The sequence below is a fragment of the Umbelopsis ramanniana genome, assembly GCF_025399195.1.
Source record: "Umbelopsis ramanniana AG unplaced genomic scaffold K450scaffold_50, whole genome shotgun sequence".
NCBI lineage: Eukaryota > Fungi > Mucoromycota > Umbelopsidomycetes > Umbelopsidales > Umbelopsidaceae > Umbelopsis > Umbelopsis ramanniana.
In genome coordinates, this window is record NW_026252136.1 from 1 (window position 1) to 12850 (window position 12850).

At 41.7% G+C, this 12850-nt stretch overlaps 4 protein-coding genes across 4 annotated transcripts; 1 reads left to right on the forward strand and 3 right to left on the reverse strand.

Annotated features, from left to right (window-relative positions):
* Nucleotides 1-551: 551 nt before the first annotated feature.
* On the reverse strand, nucleotides 552-4298 carry K450DRAFT_252073 (uncharacterized protein). The gene is made up of 18 exons (XM_051590818.1): nucleotides 4243-4298; nucleotides 4154-4183; nucleotides 3962-4089; nucleotides 3794-3894; nucleotides 3463-3727; nucleotides 3344-3391; nucleotides 3137-3286; nucleotides 3017-3070; nucleotides 2889-2948; nucleotides 2726-2818; nucleotides 2411-2662; nucleotides 2115-2353; nucleotides 1644-2039; nucleotides 1381-1578; nucleotides 1176-1315; nucleotides 893-1113; nucleotides 664-822; nucleotides 552-595 (listed from the first exon to the last, which is right to left on the reverse strand). Exons 1-17 carry the CDS (start codon nucleotides 4265-4267, stop codon nucleotides 703-705), a joined length of 2520 nt encoding a protein of 839 aa, XP_051442357.1. The 5' UTR covers nucleotides 4268-4298; the 3' UTR covers nucleotides 552-595; nucleotides 664-702.
* Nucleotides 4299-5326: 1028 nt separating this feature from the next.
* Nucleotides 5327-6973, forward strand: K450DRAFT_282605 (uncharacterized protein). The gene is made up of 4 exons (XM_051593442.1): nucleotides 5327-5666; nucleotides 5725-6094; nucleotides 6187-6332; nucleotides 6416-6973. Exons 1-4 carry the CDS (start codon nucleotides 5336-5338, stop codon nucleotides 6937-6939), a joined length of 1371 nt encoding a protein of 456 aa, XP_051442358.1. The 5' UTR covers nucleotides 5327-5335; the 3' UTR covers nucleotides 6940-6973.
* Nucleotides 6974-7052: 79 nt separating this feature from the next.
* On the reverse strand, nucleotides 7053-9531 carry K450DRAFT_252084 (uncharacterized protein). The gene is made up of 4 exons (XM_051590819.1): nucleotides 9295-9531; nucleotides 9187-9233; nucleotides 9053-9098; nucleotides 7053-8949 (listed from the first exon to the last, which is right to left on the reverse strand). Exons 1-4 carry the CDS (start codon nucleotides 9475-9477, stop codon nucleotides 7348-7350), a joined length of 1878 nt encoding a protein of 625 aa, XP_051442359.1. The 5' UTR covers nucleotides 9478-9531; the 3' UTR covers nucleotides 7053-7347.
* Nucleotides 9532-10054: 523 nt separating this feature from the next.
* On the reverse strand, nucleotides 10055-11427 carry K450DRAFT_177887 (uncharacterized protein; the record flags this gene model as incomplete). Its single annotated transcript, XM_051584276.1, has 6 exons — nucleotides 10055-10482; nucleotides 10556-10799; nucleotides 10867-10906; nucleotides 10983-11050; nucleotides 11126-11295; nucleotides 11361-11427. The coding sequence occupies 6 exons, from the start codon at nucleotides 11425-11427 to the stop codon at nucleotides 10055-10057; spliced, it is 1017 nt and encodes a 338-aa protein (XP_051442360.1).
* Nucleotides 11428-12850: the final 1423 nt, after the last annotated feature.

A 12850-nucleotide genomic window follows, 5' to 3' on the forward strand; every position in this document is an offset into this window, starting at 1 on the left:
CGCTCGCGCGCAGAGTACTTTAGTATATGTTATTGCGACGCGTTACTCGCTGACGCTCGTAACCCTTTCGCAATAAAAGATTCCTTAAAGTCCATCGAAAGGTTTAACTGGTTCGAAAAATCTGGATACAAAGCTGATATTCCGAAACTGAAGGAAGTTCATCCTGATCTCTGGGACTTCGATACGTTCCTTCAGAAGCATAAAGAAGAGCAGTAACCCGAATGCTCGTCCAAGTGTTTTTACGTATTTTCTTTGACCGAATATAGCGCAGTAGTCCTCAATTAAATATTAGCAACACACTCAATTTCGGAGCCCTCCTTCCTCTATAATAGTGCATTGTCGTGGTTTATTCGAGATTAACGCAATATTGGTACTAGGCATGTACTTGATCCAATGTATCGATTTCTCGAAGTTTAAAATGAACAGTCTTCCATTTGATAGTCTTTAAAGATGCAAACTAGCAAACTAATGTCACTTTTGTTATCGCTTGCTTTTTCGATATCGATTTGTCTAAGTAGGAAAGCTGACAATCTTTCAACATGAGCAACAACTGCCGCACATGCTCAAATTCACATATATCAGCATCTCTAACACACTTCATGGGTTTGTTAATTTTATTACAGACATTACACACATTTGAATTGCAACCTAGTGACAGCTCACTCAATCAAGCATGATTTCTCACGTCGTCTTAGTGGGTGATCAAGCTCTATGCCTCAGCTGTTTTAGCTGGTGAAATGGTTCTTTTATCCTACTATCCAGATGGTCAACAAAAACCAGGCTTTCCAGTGTCGTTGAAAATGTTGAAATCTCCTTGTGATACTAGAAGTGGGAAGAAAGCTTATGAACAGCCAGAACGCCAAAAATCCATCTGCTGACGATTACAACTTACCATACGCAGTACGTCTTTGTACCAGCCATTGACCCAACGGAACGTAAAATCAGTGTTGGGATCCAGACCCCCAGCTTCAAATCTGCCGTACATGTCCTGAAGAGTTTGCGTAAACTTTTGCAAAACGACCATGAACACCTCTTTCTGTTCCCGAATCACGGTTTCAAGTGATTTTTCAACGGTTTGTATGGCAACTTGCTCTTGTTGGCCTTCAGCTTCGGCTGTTGATATGATTAGTGAGATGGAAATAATCGAAACAATCATGATGAGTTAGTTAACGTACATTCTGCAGATGGGTTCTCGCTTCTAATTACTTCGTTTTTGTTATAAACATCGCGGAAACCATCGAGCTTGGTTTGAACATGTTGCGCACGGTTTATCACTTTGTTGAGCGTAACATGTAGAATTTCCCAAAGATATGACCTTGAAGGATAGCATGAGAAAATTGCATAAATCATTGCCGTGCATTTGTTGATTATGAATTTTACCTTCCAACTTGTTCTAGTTGTTCACTTTCAAAAATCCAAGATATAATGGAAGTCGGATCTATGATGCGGTAGTTCATAAACTTATCCAAAAGAATGCCTAGAAGCTGAGTGTTGCTTTTCCAGAAGCGAGCTATGATGCGTACGGAATGGAGTCTTTCCGCAGGGTTCTGGTTTAATCCTCGCAAAACATCAAGACACCTACAACCGCGCTAATCAATGGTACAATCTCCAGATATATTTGCCAGCTGAACATCAGCACATACCTCTCAATAACATTTAGAACATGTGAGAAACTCTTGGAACCTAACAGTAGCACAGCCTGTGTAAAGATTTCCCTCGCCGTTTCATCCGCTTGCTCTTGAGTAACGCCATTTTCTATTTCTTGTTTTCTTATTGCAACCAATGTATCATTCAACGCGTCTGCATCTTGCTTCATCTTGAGTTTGCCAAGAAGCTGTTTGACAGCATCATGATGAGGATGACTAGGACTCAAAAGCTCTTGAGATGGAGCGGGAGGTTCGGATGCCATCAAGTTGGCGATTTCATCTGGCAGTGTCGTTTTTACTCTGTCATAGTAACTCAATCGAACTTCTTTTTCTAGTGTTTCTCTAATGAAGCAGAGTTGAGGGTGGAGGGGATCCAAAGATAACGCACCTTCCCTTGAATTTTGAGAAAGGATAAAGTCAACCATGATGATTTGTAACAGAAATCATATATATGGAGTATTCACTTACCATGCGTCCCATTCCCATTCAAATCCGACGTTACTCAAATGATGTGGAAACCAGTTGTAAAGTCGAGAGATCAAACCAGCGTCCATGTCCGCCAAGCGCTCAAACAAAATGTGAACAGCTTTCTTGAGCGATTGACTGGCGCTTGAATTTTCACCTTTGCAAAGCTCAATAATCAGAGCTGCAAAGTAGACTTGCTTGACAGGAGGCGAAGGTAATCGAAGCATGGTTCCAAAAACGTGCTATCATGAAATGGGTTAGTGCTGCTCATGCCAACAGCCATAGCAAACATCGCTTACCTCAAGGACGATTTCTGAAAGCACCCAACCATCAGCCTGTTCCATTATGGTGTCCTTCTGTTCCTCATTGCTTTTATCACTGCCCTCGGTGATCTGGGTTGCAAAAAGACCACTTTCAAAGTTATTGTGGAGGCCGAGAAGGTACTTAGCACACTCTTTTCGGTTGGACTCAAACAACAGCACAGTGTCATGCACAATTTCTTGCAATACGAAATATGATGCCGAATCAGCCGCAGGGAATTTATCCGAAGGCTTTTGGTGTGTGTTAATACCATGTGAGGAAGACATATTCAAATAATAGGTGAGCATACTTACTGCTTCAGTATAAAAGATTCTAAACGGTGCATTCGGTGCTATATATAATGCGTCTTGGGATGGTTGGGGAAGCTCAAATGTTGGCAGCTCGTGCTAACCAGAGCACCGTTGTTTGATTAATCAATAAAGGTCATTCCTGTTTGTCGACATGCCATGCACTTACCTGTAATGCCTGGTTCAATTCCTCGTCAAAAAGTTGGTAAGGCTGGAGCATCATAGTAATCTATGGAATGCGATTAAATTTTTACGATTGACATATAAGTTCAATTTACTTGACGAATGATAACGTACCTCCCATTTGTCGTTTTGAAGATTTTGGATGATAGACCACAAATGTGCCAAAGGCTATTGCAAAAACGAGATTAAATATTTTGTTTTTGGAAGCATTTTCACTAATATCAATGTACTTACATCGGAAACAGAGTATGGAAGATTCTCCCCACGATATGTCTTCAGTAGGTCTATGGTATGAGTGTCACCTCTTTTCTGAAGGTATTTCTCCACTCGCGCCAAAAGTCTTTGTAATTCACCGGGTTTGCGTTCATGGAGACCTTTACCGCACTATCAAAGCATTGTCAGTCTAACGGATCTGCAAAACGACAAACAATCCTTACTTACCCATGGAAGTGCTGCAAGCACGATGTAAACCATACAGTCCGCGTACGACTTCAGAAAAGATAGAATACATTAGAATACACGATAACATTTCCAACTTCTACCTATTCAAAGACACTTACAATGATAAGGTTGGATTCGTCAACAGCAGCCAAAAGATCATTGAGAAGGTCAAGGTAGGCGGCAGGTAATATGACATTTGCATTCACGAGTTCACCAAAGTAACGCACATAGTACTTTACTTTTTGCCATTCAGACTTGGCCAGACTTTCTTTTGCCGCAGCGACTATATCATCGAAAAGCCTGGAAGTCACTTCATGGTTTTTTACATTGAGCAGCCCAAGGAGAGTTCCGTAAACAGCTGTCTTCATAGGTAATTCTGTGATGCTGTATCGATCCATTGCTTAGCTTGCTTTCTGTCAATTCGAAAAACACTATGCCGAAACTACATACCATGATTTGAATGTGGAAGCAACAGTCTCTGGAAACTTCTGGTAGTCGGTGCTAAGAATTCCAGCCATTTTGGTCAAATTGATCTTGAGATCTGATGAAGCCTAATCGAGAGTAAAATAAGTTAGGTGTCATTCCTGTATGCTAGATCCGCCTAATATAAGTACATACCTTGTCCCCAATCTTGATAATAAGACTTTTTAGTCGCATTTCAATATCTTCAGGTTCATCAACCGGTGGGCGATCCCTCTGTCTTTGTCGATCATAGGGCCCAGAACGATTGTTTCGCGGTCGGTCGTCTTCAAAATGTCTGATCAGTATTGTTATGCATAGGTTAGTTGACACTTTGGCTTAAATTCTTACTTTGCCATCGACCTCCACCTTCTCGACGACCTTGGAAAAATCAGATTATTAGGAATACGCAAGTATGTAATAAGTGATAACCCGCTTACCTTCATAACCTCTTCTATAGCTCATGCTTTTGGGTAGACCAAGTGGAAGAGCGCGCGTTTTGCGTGACTGGTAATATCACTTTTTTGTTGACCCTCTTTGCGCCAATTGAAATTTGAGCACTTTAAAGAAACAGGATATATCCCAGATTTAACAATCGCTATCTAGCACCACTCGCACTTTTCTATAGATTAAGTATACTTTCCATGAACGTTTTTTCTTACTAACATCAAATTTTTCTCCATGATCGTGAATTTGACAATAAAAATATCCCCAACCTGAATCACCTCAGCGCGCGAATGGCTGCTGTATACTCCAGAGAAACCCTGTAATGTTCTCCATATCGGATATGGATAGCTTTCTTGTGATGCGAAGTATCAAGTCTTAAAAAAAATTATACATTCTAGCTAAAGTGCAAACTTAAACAACAGAATTGTTGCACATTGTGGATGTCTCAATGCGTTCAGTCTGTCTTAACTACCTACCCTCATAATAAAATGGACTGCAATACACAATAACCTTGCAAACAAACACATTACGCCGGAGGTACAAGCGTCATATGGAATCATCTGCCTAGTTTGCAAATCATGACACAGCTTATGCAGAATGGAAGGCGCATAGGTTGTGCGCACCTGATTGTACCGTTGTAAGATTTGTTCATATTTTTCGAAACTATGACTTAAGCAAGTTAGTGTGAGTGTAAACCGGGAGACGGTAAATTCACATAAAAAGACACATTATGCAAGGTGTTCCCGTTTTGTCATCGTTGTCATTAACCATTTCAAAATATAATACTGATTCAACTAACAGTATCAAACTGAACAAGTATCATTCTATGGTCGACTTACATGCTCTGCCAGCTTTCACAGTTATTTTGAAGATAGGTTCTGATATCAATGCTATAAAACTTTTTGTACAACAGGTCCCTGAAATCAATGTAATGTTGTACAAATTACAGCTCACAGCGGTATGCATTTCTTCTTATTTACGTAGCGAACCCGTCAATTCCCACACATGAAAATATCATATTGCGCAAACATATAAATCAGTCGCCTGCATTCTATTATTTCATTCACGAAACCACAAGGAATAGCTATGAAGTTCACTGCAAGTTTGATTTTCCTATTGGCCCTCCTTCTATCATGCCATGCCAATGTTGGTGCTGCCGTCAAAAAGTCTCATAGGAGCCCAACGACTACTGCCAAGGCATCCCAATCGACGTCCAAAAATGTAACAGTAGCTGCTAGTACTTCTGCAAAGATGGTATTCGCTCATTTTATGGTAGGAATTGTGAGTTCCTATCAAGCCAGCGACTGGGCAAATGACATTGCTTTGGCTTCAGCAAGTGGGATCGATGGTTTTGCTCTTAATATCGGTGCAGACTCTTATACCGAATCCCAACTTACATTGGCATATAATGCAGCAGGTTGGAAAATAATTCTCTTGTCATTCTCACTGTACAGTATATTTACCTTTACGCTCAGCCTCAAAGAATTTCAAATTGTTCATTTCATTCGACATGACAAGTATCACTGACCCCAACAGAATATCGTCCATTCTAAAACAATACAGTGGCCAAAGTGCCCAGTTCAAAGTTGACGGAAAACCATTTGTATCCACGTTTGTTGGATACGGTGTCGTTGACTGGAATTCCATTCAAGCGACAAGTGGAGTATCTATTTATTTGGTACCAAACTGGCAAGCTAGTCAGCTCCAAGGAAATACTCAAGTCTCTGGCGGATTTAGCTGGATAGCGTGGCCAAACTCCAACAACCAACCAATTGATGCCAATATGACAACAGACTCGGATAATGCATACATATCGGCACTTGCTGGAAAAGCATATATGGCACCGTTAGTATTTTTTATTGACCCAGATTTTGACTTATCTCTCAACCTTCCATGCTGACTTTATTTTTAACCATGTTATTTTTACAATCCTTCAGAGTTAGTCCCTGGTTCTTTACGCACTTCGGTTCGGATGTTTCATACAGCAAGAATTGGCTCTTTTTGAGTGATGTCCTTTGGTATCAACGATGGGAGGAAATATTGAAACTGAAGCCAGATTTCGTAGAAATCATCACATGGAATGGTAGGCCATCAACTTTGCAAAAAAACACCAGTCTTTTCGAGGGTATTGATGTTTCACTTTTTGTCAATCAATGAAAATTGTAGATTTCGGTGAGTCACATTATATCGGCCCACTCCATCCTGAAAACCCAAGCGTGTATGCCGGTCCTGCTACCGACGGTGCAAAATCATGGGTAGAGAATATGCCTCATGACGGTTGGCGGGACATATCACAAGCATACATTACAGCTTACAAAAATGGAGCTAGCGCACCAGTCGTTACCAAAGATGAAATAGTATACTACTACAGATTGATGCCCAAGGATACAATATGTAGCAGTGATCCCACTGGTCCTCCGACAGGAAGAGACTATGTGGAAGATAAGGTTTACGCTGTAACATTATTGAAGTCACCAGCAACATTGACAATAACATCTGGAGGTAATTCACCGGTGCAGTTTTCTGCTCCATCAGGTGTTAGCATTTGGTCTGTTCCTATGGGTGTAGGTAGTCAGCAATTCAAGCTGATCAGAAATGGAGCCACTGCGCTATCAGGAACTGGTTCGCAACAGGTTAAAAATTCATGCACGATTTACAACTTCAACGCCTTTGTTGGTACCGTCGTTTGAATGGCCAATTATTATATGTTTACCTCCAAAATGCAATAAACTTCGTTCACAAATGAACAATATGAATGCCATGATATGTCGAATGAAGACACATACCTATAAAGACAACCAGTCTAGAAAGATGATGCAGTTTATTCAAATTACTTTGATATAATTGACAGAAAGTTGGCTCCTTCTATAAACATTGGTCCAGTACACATATAAAGAAAAAGGGTGATAGCGAAAAATGTTTCGTGTATATTTAATAGGTTCGAATGCCCATGCATGCACTGGTTGCAAATGCCTTGCTACTCGAGTATATTCAAAGCTGAGATAGAGAAATCATCATGAATATAGCTTATTTAAACTAGATGACAGGATAGTTCGCAAGAATTGACCATGTAATCAAATATATAATGATGTGTTGCATTAAGTTGAGTTTCTTCGTTCCAGGATGCGTAAGCCATTATTTCTGATGGACCCAGTTTTTCGTATCCGCTTCACTGCCACAACCTGCAATATTTCTTCTTCGTCGTCGTCGTCGTCGTTGTCATCGTACTCCTGGTTGAACAAGATGGGATGATGAAAACGTCTTGTTGGACTTTGGACAACAAGCCTCTCTATCGTATTTTCGGAGTCCTTCCAACCCTTTTGGCTCTGTAAGCTTTTGCTATTACCGCCCTTTTCCAAAATGGACGAAGACTGAGACACACAAGGAACGACGTCCTTCAAACGAAGATGACTAGTGCCTGCCGCTGAATTGTTGGTGCCTTGATTCCTATCGAATGCTTTTTGCTTGTTCTTTGCAAGTAGAGTACTAGACATTTGATTAAGTAGAGGTGGAGAAGGCGATCTCGAATGGTATTCCCCAGGAATAGTGACCCTATATGAAGGGCGCGCCGGTACTTTTTCAATGCATTGGTCGACCAAGACATTTCCCATAGTGTATGTGAATGCCCAAGATAAGGCATTATAAAATGTGTCAGACTCCAACGTCTCCAAGTGCAACCCACTCGTCTTGAGAGAGAGCATCCCAGAAAGGAAAGCAAGCACAGAATGAATGCCTTGAACCAATAAAAAGATTACTAGAGATAAACTTTCATTTGGATTATGCCTTGCCAATGCAGTACTGTTTTGGCTAGCAACTGAACGATTGATGTCCTTTGGTGCCGAAGGTTCATCTGTTGTATCTACATCTGCTGCTAGATCGCGTGACAATGAATCTACCATGGCCAAGCTGTCGTCTATGCGCTTGTACGATTCCATTAAAGGGTCATTCAACAACCTGTTTCTTCGGCTCAATCTCATGATTTTTGGAGAATTTGGTACAGAGTGGCTAGATCTACTCGGCGCACTTTTGAAAGAGCTGGATAACGGGCTACCTCTTTGAGCTGCGACAAGGTTTGTTTGAATCGCTTCTTTATTTGCTGGACCGCGTGACCAGCGAGACTTTCCTATGGAGCCAGTGGAACGACGCTTGGCGGCATTGTTGCTTGATTTCTCTTCTTTCATTTCTATGTAAGGTTCATAATGACTGTGTGGCGGCATAGATTTAATGGATCTCCTTCGATGTGGAAAGTATGGTTGGTCGGGATGGTGTGTGTGTGGTTGTAATTTCGATTTTTGATTTGACACAGTGTATTTTTGGGTATCTATGGTTTCGGGTTGCTTTACTTGAGCACCCGTTGTGTGTTTGTTTGCCGCATTTGTCTTCGGTGCTGTTATTTTACTTCGCTCTCGATCGATCCCATTCACAGCGTCACTAGCCTCCTTAATAAGATGTGAAAGAATATCCGATATCCGATCGAGTGCCTCAGAGTCATCATCACTCTCATGCTTTGAGATCAATATTGGGTCTTGGTGATTTACAGAAGAGTGTCGCCGTGGACGGTGGTTGTTAGCCTGATCAACCCTATCGTGTCGCATAGTTTGAATAGGTGTTGATGCTGATGGAAAAGGAGAAGGAAGGATTCCAGGAGTGAGCGACGTTATTGAACATGATGAACAATTTGGTAATCCGTCGTTGCAAATCTGGAAGAAACGCCCCAAAAAGTTTGTTTAAAAAATCAATCCTTTCTTCGAAAATATATTTGCCAAGGCAAACAAGGGCGAATGTTTTAAGAAGACTTCTTACATGTGTAACGTCGTTATGGAAACGGGAAGAGGCCAATAGTAGGCTGCTGCAAAAATAAATCAATTGCCATCGTCAGTATCATGGGGTAATTATTCATCAATACATGGACTACTACCACAAGGTCGACTGTATACCTGTTACGATCTCTCGATCGGATTTCGTCGTCGCCTCGAGTATTTATCTGAAAGACTACATGTGAGCGAATGTAATCTGCAAGTATCAAATATTCAGCATAAACGTACATTGCATTCACTTCCTTGCTCAAATTGCTGGTACGGCGGTGGAGGGGATAGTAACGGCGATGACTCGGCAGACGGAATGGAGTCGTACGGCTGGGTTTGTCGGGGATGGGCGGTTAGGTTCTTTCGAGTAACTACAGTGATTGGACGACGAGAAGGTTGTTTCGCTTCTGCCGTGGCAGACATGTGGGCAGGAAAGCAAAAGAAATTGCTTAGAATGAAGCAAAGGGAGAAGAGAAGAGAATGCTGGAGACTACTGCCAGGCGAGGAAATATCACATGAGATTTGTGAGGGGCTTTTTGTTCGGTTGGACAAATGCATCTGCCTTCCAAACGTTGAGCCAAAAAATGTGATCCCGCCGACCAACTATAAAAACCATTCGAAATATACGGTGATAATTGGAATGCTAATTATAAGAGATATGATGAAGCGATTCATGTGTGGATATGGCCACTGGTCTTTTGAGGGCAGAGTAACATTCTGCCTAAGGACCTGGATAAATTCGTCTGATTCCCCAACCTCTAGCTGCTCACACTAAAATATAATTGATATGCTGAACCTTTTACACTTACATAAAAGAAACGGCAATATCAAACTTCAAACAAAGTCGCTCACGGCCAGCACATGAAGGACATATGATACGAGACGGATCACCCTATGATAGGCGTGTCAGGCAGGTCTTGAATTTTCATAGCAGAATTATAGTTTACACGAAAATTTTTATGCGGGTAATGTGTGTGTTGTTAATATCTACAGTATATCTCTATGCTTTAACGCTAATCTTTGTTGGTTCGATATCGTTGAAGCCAATGCCTTTGTGTCGCTTGCGGTGCTTGCCATCTCCGTACAGTCCATCCCATTTATGGATTTGAATCAAGGAGTGCATGTCTTCAGAGGCACTGGGTGCGATTTGCGAACGCGCTTGGTCAAAATGGTGTTCTTTGAGGACCCGAATAGGCGCATTCGCTGCAGGGACAGCATTACCAACCACCTTTATATTTGAGAAGTCTTTGCCAGTGTCCTCCTTAACAGCGTTGAGGGCGGCTGCAATACAAAGGTTCTTTATGTCTGAACCCGAGTAATATGGGGTCGCCTTTGCAAGCTTTTCAATGGACACTCCTTGATCCACCTTTTCTCCCTGAAGATGGAGTGTGAGTATCTTCGCCCTTTCCTCTTGGTTGGGTAGATCGACTGTAAAAAAGAAAAGGTCAATGACGTGTGATCTCACGGACCATAAAGGCAAATCGTCAATTTTGGCACAAACCTAATATTCTTCGTGGCATCCGTCGGAGGACTGCATCATCCAAATCATACGGTCTATTGGTGGCCGCCATAAGAATGACTCCGTGATTGTTACTAGATAAGCCATCCCATTCTACCATAAACTGGTTGACAATTTCGCGGTGAGTATTGGAAGCAAGGTCCGATCTACGGGCGTTCAGCAAACTGTCAACTTCGTCTATGAAGATAACACAAGGTGCTAGTTTTCTGGCAAGTGAAAATACAGCCTATATTCCACATTGAGTTATCAATATCGAGATTCAAATCACTAAATTCAAAATGTTGGTACTATACCTTAACGTTCTTTTCACCTTCACCAACGTACATTTCGTAACTTAGTCATTTCAAACTGGGTTAGGTCATACTTGGCATAGTAAAGTTTAAAAAAAAAAGTTGGAGAAGGAACCTACATGTCGCTGGCCTGGATCTCAATCATACGACTACCGCTTTCTTTAGCAACAGCCTTGGCTAGTAAGGTCTAAACGCCGGTCGAGAATCCTTGTCAGTAAAACACAAACATCATTTTATTTCCCCTACCAAAAATGCTTGTTACCTTTCCCGTGCCTGGTGGACCAAAGAGAAGCATTCCTGATGTAAAGTTACGCCCGAGAATACCATAAGAAAAGATATCTGGTCGGAGTAATGGAAGGCTTATAGATGTTTGTAGTGTGTCAATGGTCGCCGCTGGAGCGCATATATCATCAAACGTTGTCTTTACGCGCGCTGTAATGAAAGCTCAATGGTTATACATTGATAGGACGCCTGCATGTACTCTTTGATTAATTTACCTGGATCAACTATTTTGGTGAGAAGTTTGCGCTCATAGTCATTACAAACATCTTTGAGAGCTTTCATGTCCAATTCGTCGCCATCCTTCACGGAGAGCAATTGCTTTCGACTGTGTTCGAACTCTTGCTTCAGATTAGCAATTGCTTGAGATCGTAGCTCAGAACCTCGCTTTAAGATCTTCTCGGCTTGTATCAAGTGAGACATATTGAAGGTATTGGGATGTCCGTGCTGATTCGATGGAGACATTGATATACCAGTAGCAGTGGAAACAAGTCGATTGATGAAATGCATTGGCCAATATTCAGATCGTGCACCGTCCATCTTGTTTAGTATCTTAGTCACTACTGGAGTTGAAACGAACGCTTGAGCTGGTGAGATTATCTTCCTCTGTACACAAGCCATTAGAATATTTCGTGCATTCAATTCTTCTAATCGCAAAGCCAAATCCTGCTCCATTTGATGCTTCCATGCTTTCATACTTTGTGGTGAATCAGCTGAGGGAGGGATGCTGACCAGTTGGAAATACGGAAACTTAATCTTATTGCCAAGGAGATCGTCAACATCATCCATGTCAAGAGATGCTATGGTGGACTTTTTTTCGATTATTTGGCCTGGACCCTTTCTGCTCGAAAGATTGGATAACGACGGTGATACACCGGCAACGACAACAATTGGCTGACCATGGCTACGTATATCTTGGATTGTTTGTAGCAGTGCCGTCACGACAAGCTCGCCCGTTGGAGATTCAATAATGTGGGAATAATCTCTCAAGTATATAATCTTTGGTATTTTGTCCGTCTTGGTCGTCGCATTGTTGGCAGATAGCTCTCGCTCTCCAGCAGTTACCAGAGCACCAAATACCGCCTTTAGCCTAGCGTGACCTTCGCTTTGACTCTTTCCGTATGATCCAAAAGATTTTGAAAGGCGATTCTGTCCGCCTTCCTTCTGATTCATCACCGATTTGACATAGTCCAAGACATCATCCACAACAATAAAGTCGTCAGATCTTTCATCTTCGAACTCTACATTACTAGAACTTTTTCGGGCCGTTTCATTGACCACATTCGATTCAGCTTCAACTAATACCGGTTCAATGTCATCAGCTGTTGAAGATAAAAGACAGTCAGCATTTGTCATTGTAAGAGACAGATGAAATACAAGAATAACTTACAGGAGGCCCGGGGATCGATTAAACCGTGTGTCAACAGAGATATATCATGTTGATCCAGCTTGATTACATCCGACTCTAGCTCTTTAGCAATTGCATGCACGAGGCTGTCTTGAAGATAGGTTGCACCGGCATATGGAACACCAATGACGATGTTGTCATCCGCTAGCGCTGACTGATGAGCCGAATGTGACGCAAAACCAGCTCGTATGGAGTATCGAACGTCGTCTATAATGCAATCTGGAATCTTGTATGGTATTTTCTTTATATCGTGAGCATTGCGTAGGTTGCTTTGATAGTTCGTGATGAAAAATTGCTCTG

Coding starts and splice junctions, on each gene's coding strand:
- K450DRAFT_252073 (XM_051590818.1), bottom strand. CDS start 4,267: ATGAGCTATAGAAGAGGTTATGAAG. Junction 3,071..3,136: donor TTCCATACTCTGTTTCCGAT/GTAAGTACATTG, acceptor TTTTTGCAATAG/CCTTTGGCACATTTGTGGTC. Junction 1,114..1,175: donor CGAGAACCCATCTGCAGAAT/GTACGTTAACTA, acceptor TCATATCAACAG/CCGAAGCTGAAGGCCAACAA.
- K450DRAFT_282605 (XM_051593442.1), top strand. CDS start 5,336: ATGAAGTTCACTGCAAGTTTGATTTTCCTATTGGCCCTCCTTCTATCA. Junction 5,667..5,724: donor ATTGGCATATAATGCAGCAG/GTTGGAAAATAA, acceptor CTTTACGCTCAG/CCTCAAAGAATTTCAAATTG. Junction 6,333..6,415: donor AGAAATCATCACATGGAATG/GTAGGCCATCAA, acceptor TGAAAATTGTAG/ATTTCGGTGAGTCACATTAT.
- K450DRAFT_252084 (XM_051590819.1), bottom strand. CDS start 9,477: ATGTCTGCCACGGCAGAAGCGAAACAACCTTCTCGTCGTCCAATCACT. Junction 9,234..9,294: donor AGCAAGGAAGTGAATGCAAT/GTACGTTTATGC, acceptor GTAGTCTTTCAG/ATAAATACTCGAGGCGACGA. Junction 9,099..9,186: donor CGATCGAGAGATCGTAACAG/GTATACAGTCGA, acceptor TTATTTTTGCAG/CAGCCTACTATTGGCCTCTT.